This window comes from Equus caballus, chromosome 15 (assembly GCF_041296265.1).
Source record: "Equus caballus isolate H_3958 breed thoroughbred chromosome 15, TB-T2T, whole genome shotgun sequence".
NCBI classification, from domain to species: domain Eukaryota; kingdom Metazoa; phylum Chordata; class Mammalia; order Perissodactyla; family Equidae; genus Equus; species Equus caballus.
In genome coordinates this window covers 97743046-97754787 of record NC_091698.1, presented here as the reverse complement: position 1 = coordinate 97754787, position 11742 = coordinate 97743046, and the positions used below count along the sequence as shown (strand labels likewise).

The window sequence follows — 11742 nt, the reverse complement described above, 5'->3', positions numbered from 1 at the left end:
GTGACTTGTCTGCAGTTACACGGCTGGTAAGTGGCAGAGCTGGGGGTCAGGCTGACTGCTCAGCTTGAATGATTAGTGACGAGCTTGCCAGTCTGAATGCGAGGTGACAGTGCGCTCCATCACTGTGTGCTGGGTTCAGCCCTCTGTTTCATTCAGGTTGGGGGCTCTGGGGGCTCCCCAGAGCCTGAAGCTGTACCCATTGTGGTGGGTCTCAGGGGCTCCCGCAGGTGACAGCTCCATGCGGTGGGGCTCTCGACACAGGTTGCTGAGGGCTTCCAGGAAGAGTTTCCTGAAGGAGGACGACACGACGTTGTACAGGACAGGGGTCACTGCTGAGCTGACGTAGAAAAGCGTGTTGGTCACCAGGTAGAAGTAGTGATAGAAATCGTAGAGCGTGCTGGAAGAGAACCCCAGAAGGCGTGGTTAGAGGACCCGTCACCTGCTCACAGCGTCCTCCCCTTTCTGCTGGAGCACGCCTCCCTCCTCCGGAGGGCGAGGGGAGGAAGGCCTGTTTTCTGCATCAGGAAGCACAGTGTGAATTCCGTAATGTTGCACCAACACCAGCTGCCCTTGGCCGTGCCCTCCGCCCGGCCTCTGTGCGTCCCTCCTCCGGGCGCAGTTCCCAGTCCCTTGCACAGTGAAGGGCACGTGTGCCAACTGACAGCCCATCGTCCAGCCCGCTGAGACACTGGGAGCCTTGTGCTGCTGGGTGTGGTGAAGGAGAGGTGGCTTCACTAAGAGGAGAAAGTCTTTGTGAGAAGCCACGCCCCTTGTCACAGAGATTCTCTGCAGTGGGAAGGGCTGTGCATGTGCACGTGTATGCACAGGTGTGTGTAAGGGGCACTAGCAGCTCCAGAGAATGAAGCGTCTGTTGACACGGCTATTTCCTTGAAGGCCACATGGGATTTCTCTTCTCTCGGATGTTTGACTGCCACTTATGATGAGGGGCATAGTGATTTCCAAAAGGAAGACAATGGATCCTCTCTTCTCCAACTGTGTCATGAAAAGGGCATGCATGGTCTGGTCTGCTAAGGGCCTTTGTTAGCTCATGGAATCACAGCTCCGGGTCTTCCTCCCCGACGAGACCTTGTAATAAGATGGCTGTCGCCCCTACCCCCCACCCCAAGCCTGTAGGCTGCTCTCCATCCTGTAGTCAGGATGCCCATAGCCCTGACTACCACTTACACGGCCTTACCAGTTCAGAGAGGTCTCGAGATAGTGCTCTGTTCCACACCCCCAGCCGGGAGATTTTGAGATAACAGACTTGGCAGGACCAGCTAGAATGGGGGCCAGAGTTCCAGAGGACCCAGCAACTGGGGGTCCCTCTGGAGATCAAAGGAAACCCCAGGCCCAGCCCGGGGCCCCCTCCCTGTGCCAGGGCTCTTCTACCACACTCACTCGGTCCACTTGTCATCAGAGACATAGCAGTACATGAGCCTGCGGGCGTGGTACGGCAGCCAGCAGACGACATACACGGCCACGATGGCTCCTGCAGCACAATTAGGGGGAGACAGACAGCGACAGACGGAGAACAAACAGACTCTCAGTTATGCCACCTCGGGGGAGGACGATGCCCGAGGCGACAACAGCATTTCCCTGGAACTCGTTCCTGGATTCCAGGAGTTGGAAGGGAACTCTGAGGTTACCTGATACATTCCTATCTGGATCTGTCCCCAAGCCCGGTGTTACCCTGTCCTCTGAGTGAATGTCCACTTTAACCCTGACTGGAAAACGACATGCTTCTAGAACCTTCTATAACATCTATAACCTCCTCCTAGCCACTGGAATAGACTCCCAACTCAGGGCTAGATATTCCCACCTGGTTGTCTAACTGCATTGACAACAGAACTTAAATGTCCTTCTGCCTTATAAAGCCGTTATATATATTTTAAAAAAGCCTACCCCTTTTTGTGATAGCTTGATGGCACCACCATCCATCTATCACTCAGGTCATAGGCCAAAGAGTCTTCTTATTTTTCCATTACCCACTAGATCCAATTTATTAAAAAGCTCCTCCTTAGCATCTCTTCTCTTGGTTCCTCCCTCCTCACCTCCACAGCCCCCGTGTCTCCTCTCCACTGGACTGTGACAGCAATCTCCTAATTGACCCTTTTGTCTCTAACCTTCTACCCCCTCCCTTCCCTCCTCCTACTCCTGCCCTGACTGGCAAACCCATTCTCTAGTCCTGTGTGGTCCCTGGACCAGCAGCATCAATATCAACTGGGAGCTGATTAGAAATGCAGAACCTTGGGCTCACCCTAGACCTGCCGAATGAATTAGAATCTCTGCGCTGGGCCCAATGGTCTGTGTTTCAAACTCTCCACATCATTCTGATGCACACAGAAGTTTGAGAAGCATGGTATAGCCCACCCTCCAAAGACTGAGCACAGCGTATCTCAGGAGCAAATCTCCCATCATTTCCGGGCGAGACACTTTCAGTGACTGCCTGTTGTCTGTGGAAGGAAGTCTAGGCACCTTCGTGTGCTACTTTGGTTACTTGTCACATCACATCACACTTAGCTCTTACATTTCTGTCCCATGCACCAGACCATGGCGTTGAGAGCAGAGACCCCCGACTCTTACTCGCCCCTCCCAGACCTTAGCAGGTGCCTGGATTACAACGGTGCATGGGGAGACCTCTGTTTTCCTGCGCCTTTTAAGTTTCCCTTACAAGGCCAAGTTTGCCCAGATACTTACAAGAACAAACCGATCAATGTCGTAGGAGGGAGAGTGAAGAGATGGTGGGGAAATGGGTTTGGGGACCGAGCCAGTCTGAGTCCACAATTCCCTGTCTGCAGGTCCTTAGCTATAACTACTCCCTGTATTCGTCCATATGGCCCGACTCCCTGAAAAGTAGCCGAGTATCTGCCTGTCCATCTATACCACTCCCTGGAGCAGGTAGGGTTTCGTGTACAGAATTCCCATTCTTTCCTTTAATGATACCGCTGACCCTTGCAGAAGCCTGTTGGTGGTTGTACAGTTTCCCCAGGACCTGGAGAAAAATGAGGGCTAGGGAGAGGTAGTATTTGCTCAGGGTCACTTGGCCAGGGATTGGAGGAGGCAGCCCTGGAGCCCGGACCCTTCCTCTCAGGGCTGTTACCGAGCACTTAACTGAGAACCTGGATGCTGTGCTGAAGGCCGCGGATCCGGCGGGCGTCCTTGTGTCTCACCAGGCTGACCTGGCCCCCCAGGGAGAGTGACTTCCTCTCCTGACTCACTAGCTCCACGCGGCTTGGGGAGGGGCTGCCTGGGGCAGAAGTGGATGGCACCTGGGAGCAGAGGGCCACCAGGTGGCTCACGGTGACCCCATTCAGGAAAGCAGTTAACGCCAAGGGGAGCACGAAGGACACCAGCACGTTCACCTGTAAGGTAATCCAAGGGTTACAGACGTGACACTCCAGTCATCAGGCTGTGCCCACGGGCCCAGGAATCTGCAGCAGCAGGAGAGGGGGCGACAGCAGGGTTACAAGATAAAGGTGAGAAAATTCTCAGCAAGTACGGAGAGTGCAATGAAAATAGAAGAGAAACAATCAAAAAATTGAGGATTAGTTTAGGACACTCATCATCTAAACAACAGCGGTTCTAGAAAGAAAAAGAATAGAGAAAACAGAGGGGATGAAATTATTTTTTAAAAAAAAAAATTCAAGAAGATTTTCTCAAAATTCAGGACTACGAGTTTCTAGGTTGAACAGCTGCCTGGGGGCCCTGAATTATGGATGAAAATAAATCCGAATCAAGGCACATTTTTCATGACTCTTAGTGCCCTGGGGATAAAGAGGAGATCTTCAAAGCTTCCAGGGAGATGAAACAGAGTGCTTACAAAGCATGGGGACCAGAACAGCATTAGACTCTGTCACAGCAACAGTGGAAGCTGGAAAGTGATGGAGCATTGTTTTACGGTTTGTGAGGGAAATGGTTTCCATCTTAGAATGTTATGCCCAGCCATATTATGACAGATGTGAGGACAAAATGAAACACTTTAAGACATGCAAATCTCCATTTTTTACCTTCTATAGACCTTTTCTCAGGTCACAGGAGGCTACAAGAGCATATGTTCCAGCAAGATAAAGTTAAAAATAGGGTCTCCAACAGAGGAACAGAGCGATGGAACAGACCTCTCGGGATGCCGGCTGTGCATCCAGTTAGGCTGGGGCAGAAGAGAGGGCTCCAGGGATGCCTGAACACTAGGAGAGGACACCAGTGGATTATCTGATAAGTCTGAACATATTGAAATAGCACACTTCCAATAGAGAAGGAGAAAATGAGTTAGAAATAGCTATAGAGGAAACCAAGCAAATGAAACAAAAGGCTGTTCATTATTAACTGCAAGGAAAGCAAAGGCAATATTGAAAAGGAAATACAATAAAATATATGATGTGGCTCATCTGTGCAGAAGGTTGACATAGTCACAATAATATAAACACTGAACATCAATCTAACCAATAGCGGGATATCATTATACTGGAAGGATGGTGAGAGGAAGTGTGTGTGGAAGTGGGACGTGAGTGTCAGACAGCGAACTGCTCATCTTCCACAGTTAAGACAGTGGATAAAATTTACAACTGAGAAATAGAGCAGGCATGTTCTTTGGAAATATGGAGGCAAAGAGTGGCAAGAGTTGAGAACGGATGGTAGCTGCCTCTAGACTAGAGAATACAGCTCAGAGTGTGGAGTGGGGAGGGGGCAGCTATTTTACATTATAACCCTTGTATTATTGTTCGACATTCTTTGACTTATGAAAAACAAGTTTATATACCTTTTGTAAAAATGTTTAATTTTTAAAATTCAAAATATAGGTGTTATAGGGTTTTTCCTCTTCACTTCCTTCCCTTTGCAAACATTTTAAAAAACTGAACAACATTTTAATAGCACTTTAAAATCAGTACAAAATATCTGAATTGGGTGCTGCGCCTTTTGAAGGAGTTATCATTCGTGTTTTTTACATCTTAATGCATGCTCACAGATCAGCAACACCAACAGAAAATAAGACTGTACACGACAATCATTTTAGTTTTTGCAGAACCAAATAGATTTTTATCAATGACAACATAGTACTACCAAATTGTAACTTGAAGACCAGCCAAGACAGAAATTGAAGGTAAAAATATATTCATAAGTTAGTAATTACTCGTTGGAATTTTAAAATACTTCTGGAAAAACTATACAGATTTTGTACTTTCAAAAACTATGAGCAATTCTCTCAGCCAAAAAACACTGATTAATACAGACAATGAATCAACTCAATGATCAGACATTAAAAAAATGGTGGAAAAAATAATCTTAATTTGAGTCTGGTTATTTTGTTGTGTTAATTTAGACTGTATGTCTCAAGATAAACATTTTTTAATGCACTATTTTTTGAAAAATGCTGTTTCACTGAAAGAACTCACTACATATAACGCCAAAGGCTTGCCCCTGGAGCATTTCATGGCTTTCATTGTATTGGTCAGTCTGCACCAACTAAAGTAAACTATGCTAGTGGCATATTCACAACATATACCTCGCTTGACACTTCCCCCCCCAAACCTAACTCCGCAATAGGTACAGCCTGGAAGCCACTACCCCAGTCTGTGAGAAGTGGAGGAACTGACTACTAGGTATTCTGAGCATGTGGTTGCTGGTTCATTGCCATGGCCACACAGGGTGCAGCAGAGAGCTGCACAGTCAGGCCTGAGGTGGGACCAGCCGTGCACTGACTATCCCGCCTGATAATTCTGCTACAGCTCAGAACCCCGTGGAGGCTGCTGGGAGGCAGATGAGTGTCCCATGCTGCTCTGTGGCTGTGATGTGCTTGGGCCATCATTGGGGCAGGCAGCATGTGGACTGGACCACTGAGGTCTGAGGTCATGGTTAGTCCACCTGATGTAGTGGTAAGGGGAGCAGCTCCCACTGTCGTGAGTGGGGCCCCTGCTTCCCGCTGCTGTCTAGAGTTCCTGCGTAACAAGCTCCATTCTGCTACTGGTGGGTTTGGGGGGGGGGGTTATTTATTTTATTTTTATTTATTTATTTTTTGGGTGTCCTTTATCCAGGTCCAGATTTGGGTAAGGAATTTGACAACCTGCAAAAATGTCTGATATAGAAAGTGGATTTTTAAAAATTAGGGCTCCTGCCTTGCTGGTTCTGAGTAATTCTCTTCATAGGGACTGTGGTAAGCAACTTCTGAAGCAAGCGGAATGTTTTCTTATCGGGTTTAACTTTACGTTTTTCCATATTCTTGTGAAGGCTGCAGTTGGTATATATATTTCTTCTGAAATCCTTCATTAATGTTGAATGTTCAGGCCTCGCTATTATATCCACACAAAATCCCATTACACCTTCTACCTTGTTATGGGGCTAAAGATGGCAAGTTTTGATGATCATAAAAAAGCAGAAGCCTGGGGTGGGTCATGAAATCTATATTTTTACAGGCTCCCCAGATAATGCCAAACTAGTAACGTTTGCTCACCACTCCCACAAGAGTGGGAGGAGCATAGACTGTCAGAGTTAATTTTGTCTGTGGGTTGCACACACAGACAGCAACACAGCATACAGGTCTAGGCACATGGTACATAGGTCTGGAACTTTCCCACAGATTCACTCATTTATTCTTCACAGAGACTCTACAATGTGGATAATATTTCTGAAATGCAGAAAGGAGTTGAGAGAGGTTAAAAAACTTGCCCAAGGTCACACAGCTAGCACGTGGTGGCTCCTGGCCCAACTCATATCTATCTGGTCCCAAAGGAACCTACTTTACAGCCCGCACGTGCTTCCCTGGACCGAACTGAATCGAGAAATGTGAACGCGGCTCGCAGGCTTCCCCTCACAGGCTCCCCTTCGCAGTTCTGCGTTTGCTCAGGGGCACCCTTCGGGGGCGTGTCCTCCCGGTTCTGGAGGTTCCCAGAGAGGAGGTGCTCGCCAACTAGGCAGGTCGCCCGGTCTCAAATCTGGACTTCTCTTAATGCTTCCCCTTAACCAAGTCTCTCCCCAAGACCTCTGTAAAGTGGGGCAATGAGACCCAACTTTCGGGGCGGTCTCGAGTATTAGAGGTGAAATCCCTGCCCGTCCGCTCCCCGTCCCCGTCCCCCCACCCCCCCCCCCCCCCCCCCCCCCCCCCCCCGTACCTGGATGAAGACCTGGAGCGTGGAGCGGCTCACCAGCACGGTGCACACGCGCGAGGCGGGCTCCGGCTCCCCGCCCGCCGTCTCCAGCTCGTGCTTCTGCCCCATGATGATGGGCATGGGCAGGGCGAGGCCGAGCGAGGCGGCCCAGACGAGCGACAGCAGGCGGCGGGTCCTGCGCGGCGTCAGCAGGCGGCGGGCGCGCAGGGGCTGGCACACGGCCAGGCAGCGCTCGGCGCTCAGGCTGGCCACGCTGAGCACCGTGGCGTAGGTGCCCAGCTCGCGCACGAAGTAGTAAGCGCGACAGCCCAGGTCGCCGAAGACCCAGGGGTAGTGGAACCACACGAAGTTGTAAAGCTCCACGGGCGCGCTGACCAGCAGCAGCAGCAGGGCGGAGAGCGCCAGGCTGAGCACGTGGGAGCGCAGGCGCCGCGGGGGCCCGGCGCGCGCCTTCAGCACCACGTGCACGGACAGCGCATTGCCGGCCGTGCCCAGGGCGACGATGAGCGCGTAGAGCGCGGTGAACAGCACCTTGGCCCAGAGGCGCGTGTCCACGCCCAGCCGGGCGTCCAGGCTCAGCGCCGGGCCCGGACTGGGCCTCGGGGGCTTCGGGCTACTGGTCTCCATCCCGCTCCCGCGGCTGCGCTCCCTCCCTCTCACTGCCCGGAGACCGGGCGACCTGCCCAGTTGGCGAGGGCCTCCTCCTCTCTGGGAACCTCCAGAACCGGGAGGACACGCCCCCGAAGGGTGCCCCTGAGCAAACGCGGGACTGCGAGTGGGAGCCTGCGAGCCGCGTTCACATTTCTAGGTTCAGTTCAGTTCAGGGAAGCACGCGCGGGCTGTAAAGTAGGTTCCTTTGGGACCAGATAGATATGAGTTGGGCCAGATGCCACCACATACTAGCTGTGTGACCTTAGACAAGTTTTTTAACCTCTCTCAACTCCTTTCTGCATTTTAGAAATATTATCCACATTACAGAGTCTCTGTGAAGAATAAATGAGTGAGTCTGTGGGAAAGTTCCAGACCTATGTACCATGTGCTTAGGCCTATGTGCTGTGTTGCTGTCTATGTGCAACCCAGAGACAACTGCCCAAGAATTTGCCAACGTTTCAACAGTTTTCAGCTGTTATTCTTTTTGCTAAAGGGCTGTTTCAAGGCTGCACTTTTATCCTTGAGGAACTCTGTCCCTGGCAGATGCATCCTCATGGTATCATGCTCTCCCCGTCCTTCAAGGATGTCACTCTCATAGAGCAGCAGGAGAAAGTGAAAAGAAATGTGTTCAACATGTTTTAAAACCTTTCACTGGGCTCTTTCCTACACTGTCATAAACGCCAGCACCTCAGAGCTACGAGGCCCTTGCAGAGGCCTCATCCCCCCCTTAGAGCCCCTGGTGTTTTTTGGGGCAGAACCAGGTCTCCTGACCTTCTGTCTCCAGCCGAGTTGCGGTTGCCCAGTGATCGTGTAATCTTCCATCTGCATGGGTAACCACACAGTCATGTTGGGCTAGGGCCTCAACATATGGATTTTGGAGGGACACAATTCAGTCCATAACAAGGATTCCATACCTATGAGTTTTAGCCAAATTTTCTTTGAAGCAAATAACCAGTATTAATACATTTTTAACATTTTACTGGGTTTCATGTAGCTCCCTAAGGCCTGTGGGACCTGGGAGAAGGCAAGTTCCTGCTTCCCTTGGAAGAGTCCTCCAAGTCCTTCATCTTCTGAGGGCCAGGCTGGGCCAGTGGACAGCACATGGGGTGGAGCCGGAGGATGTGAGGACAGGCCTTGGCTCTAGCTGTGTGTCTCAGGCAAGCCATCAGTCTCCCTTAGTCTTAGTTACTCACCTGACAAGGAGGGATGATAATATTTCGACCTGTTTTTCTTACCGTTTAGGTTAGAGTGCTGAGCAGATAGGAAGCATCTGAATTGAAGTCCCCAGGCTGTCACTACAGGAAGTTAAACCTTTAACTCCTACACAGCAGGGAAGCTCAAAGAAAAGGGGGGCAGTCTCTGGTTTTTCATTTGTGGCACCATATGGGGTGGGACTGTGTGTCAAAGATATGAAAGAGGTATTGTTGTCTTTAGGACAGCTCAAGATGAGCATCCTCTGTCATGTGGAAAGAGGAGAATTTCTTTTGTATCTTCTGTGGATGGTCCTCTCCAGCCAGATCAGAGGAGGCCTGCAGAACGTTTAATGTGTAAAGCAGTTAATGTGGAAGGGAGGGAGAGTCAGCCCCACCGACTCCCCCAGCGGGCTCCCCCTGCAGAGGTGTGCAGAGGGCTCGGGATTCCTGTCTTCCCCCTGGGGACCAGAGCAGACTGACTGGCTTGCCTCTGGCTGTAAATCTCGTTCATGGTCACCCTAACCTGAAACCCTTCCCAGGGAGTGACTCCGCGTGTGGATGCTTGAGCCTAGAGCTTGCTTCTTCAGTACCCAAGAGAACGTAACTTTGCCTCTGTATAAAGACAAAACCTCGCTTCTGTTAGGACTGGTTTCCACCTGTATCGGAAGACTCTGACCCTTGTTATCTTCCACCGTCTATGGTAAAATCAAACCTTAGCTTTCCTGTTTTACCACAGGTCAGACTAAATTACTCCATCTTTAATGGGGTAGCAAATAACTCAGAGCTGGTCAGCGTCGGAGGGCTCCACCACGTGTGGGCAGTTATGGTGGAGCAGCAGTTCTGAGTCCGGAGATGCCAGAGATGGAGCATGCTCTGCTGTTGGCTGTCTGGGCAGTGAAGTGTTGACAGGGCTTTCTGGCCAGGCCAGGGGGGTCTCTGAGGCCAGGACTCTTTGCTTGCTTTTTGTGCCCAGGTTCCTAACCTTCTTGCCTGTTGCATGCGAGACTCCATCAATAGGGCTTCTGCCATGGACTGATTTGTGTCCCCCAAAATTCCTGTGTTGAAGCCCTAACCTTCAGTGTGACGGTATTTGGAGTAAGGAAGTAATTAATGTTGAATGAGGTCGTAAGAGTAGGTCCCTGATAGATAGGATTAGTGTCCTTATAAGAGGAGACAGCACAGAGCCCCCCATGCCCACTCTCTCTGCCATGTGAGGGCACAGCAAGGAGGGGCTGTCTGCAGACCAGGCAGAGGTGCACCAGGAGCCCAACTGGCCGGTCCCTTAATCCTGGACTTCCAACCTCCAGAACTGTGAGAAAACGAATTTCTCTTGTTTAAGCCTCCTGGTCTGTGGGATTGTGTTATGGCCCCCAAGCTGACTAAGACAGTATCCAATCCCTCTGCAGCTTTTGGTCCTGATGCCAACAAATGACCTGGAGAGATTATTTGCTACTTTAACCTTGGGGAAAAAAAGACGGTTAATTCCCTGTTCCCCTCACTCCAGGAGTGAGTCATGGTAGGATTTTCTGACTCAGCGGAACAGAGTTTACCTTCACGGGAACAACAGGGAGTCATTGTGTGTGTGTGTGTATGTGTGAGAGAGAGAGACAGAGAGACTCAGAAAGACACACACACACAGGTCTTCCCTTCATTTTTCCCTCTCTAGATCCACTCTTCCCCACTCTGCTGTGAGCTCTCTGGCCTCTGGCTGGGTTCAGCCAGTGGTAGAGGATGAGAAAGCGTGAGGAGAGAGAGTTCGAGGTACTTATTCCTCTGACTTCCTCCCCGCTGTATCACCATGGACAGGCCCACACCCTTGACACCTTCAGCCAAAGGTCCTGCAGGATGACCCTCTCCTCCGGCTACTCTCTCAGTGTATTAGTCTTCTGTGGCTGCTGTAACAAATTACCACAAACATAGTGGTTTAAAACAATGCAAATTAATTAACTTACAGTTCAGTAGGTCAGAAGTCCAACACAGGTCTCACTGAGCTAAAATCAGGGTGTTGGCTGGGTGCATTCCTTCTGGAAGTTTCAGGGGCGAATCTATTCCATTGCCTTTCCAGATTCCAGAGGCCATCAGCGTTCCTTGACTCATGGTCCCCTCCTCCATCTTCAAAGAGTCAGGCTGAATCCCTCTCACACTACTGTCTCTGCTTCTCTTCCGCCTCCCCTTCCCCTTTTAACAACCCTGTGATTATATCAGACCCACCCGGATAAACACGGCAAGGGCAGAGGCTGCAGTGAAAGGGGGTCATGTCAGGCATGCTCCAAGCTCTGAAGTGGTGGGAGAAGAAGGTATGGGGTAACGATTCAGGTTATTGTTTGGAGATCATCCAGGATAGTCTCCCTATTTTATGGGCAGCTGGCTAGCAACCTTAATCCCTCTTTGCCGTGCAGTGTGGTGGAAGATGTAAGGAAATCTGCCTAAGGTAACACGTTCTCGGGTCCTGGGGCTTAGGACACAGGCACCGTGGGGGCCGGTATCCTGCCTCCCACACCCGGGCTCAGGTCGCTGCTCCCTCCCTCTCTCCTTGACCCAAGGATGGCCTCAGCACCTCCTCTTCCTGGCCCTGTTGCCTCACCAGCTGCTGCTGGCCTTCCTCAACCCTGCCCGTGTCCTTGTGAACAGTCCCTTTATTAGGGCCTCCTCGAGGATCCAGCTTGAGCATCCAGTCTGTTTTCTACTGGGACCTTAGTGGATGTAGTGTGTGTGCATGATGGACTGTTATCCAAAATATGCACAAACTCTAAAATCTCAGCAATAAGAAAACAACAACTCGATTAAAAAATGGACCA

The 11742-nt window shown here is 50.6% G+C and overlaps 1 protein-coding gene across 1 annotated transcript; it reads right to left on the bottom strand.

Annotated features, from left to right (window-relative positions):
- On the bottom strand, positions 1-7761 carry NTSR2 (neurotensin receptor 2). The gene is given in 5 exon segments (XM_023619513.2): positions 1-221; positions 223-397; positions 1399-1489; positions 3113-3362; positions 7104-7761. Coding segments are annotated over 5 exon segments (1209 nt in total). The 5' UTR covers positions 7728-7761; the 3' UTR covers positions 1-152.
- Positions 7762-11742: the final 3981 nt, after the last annotated feature.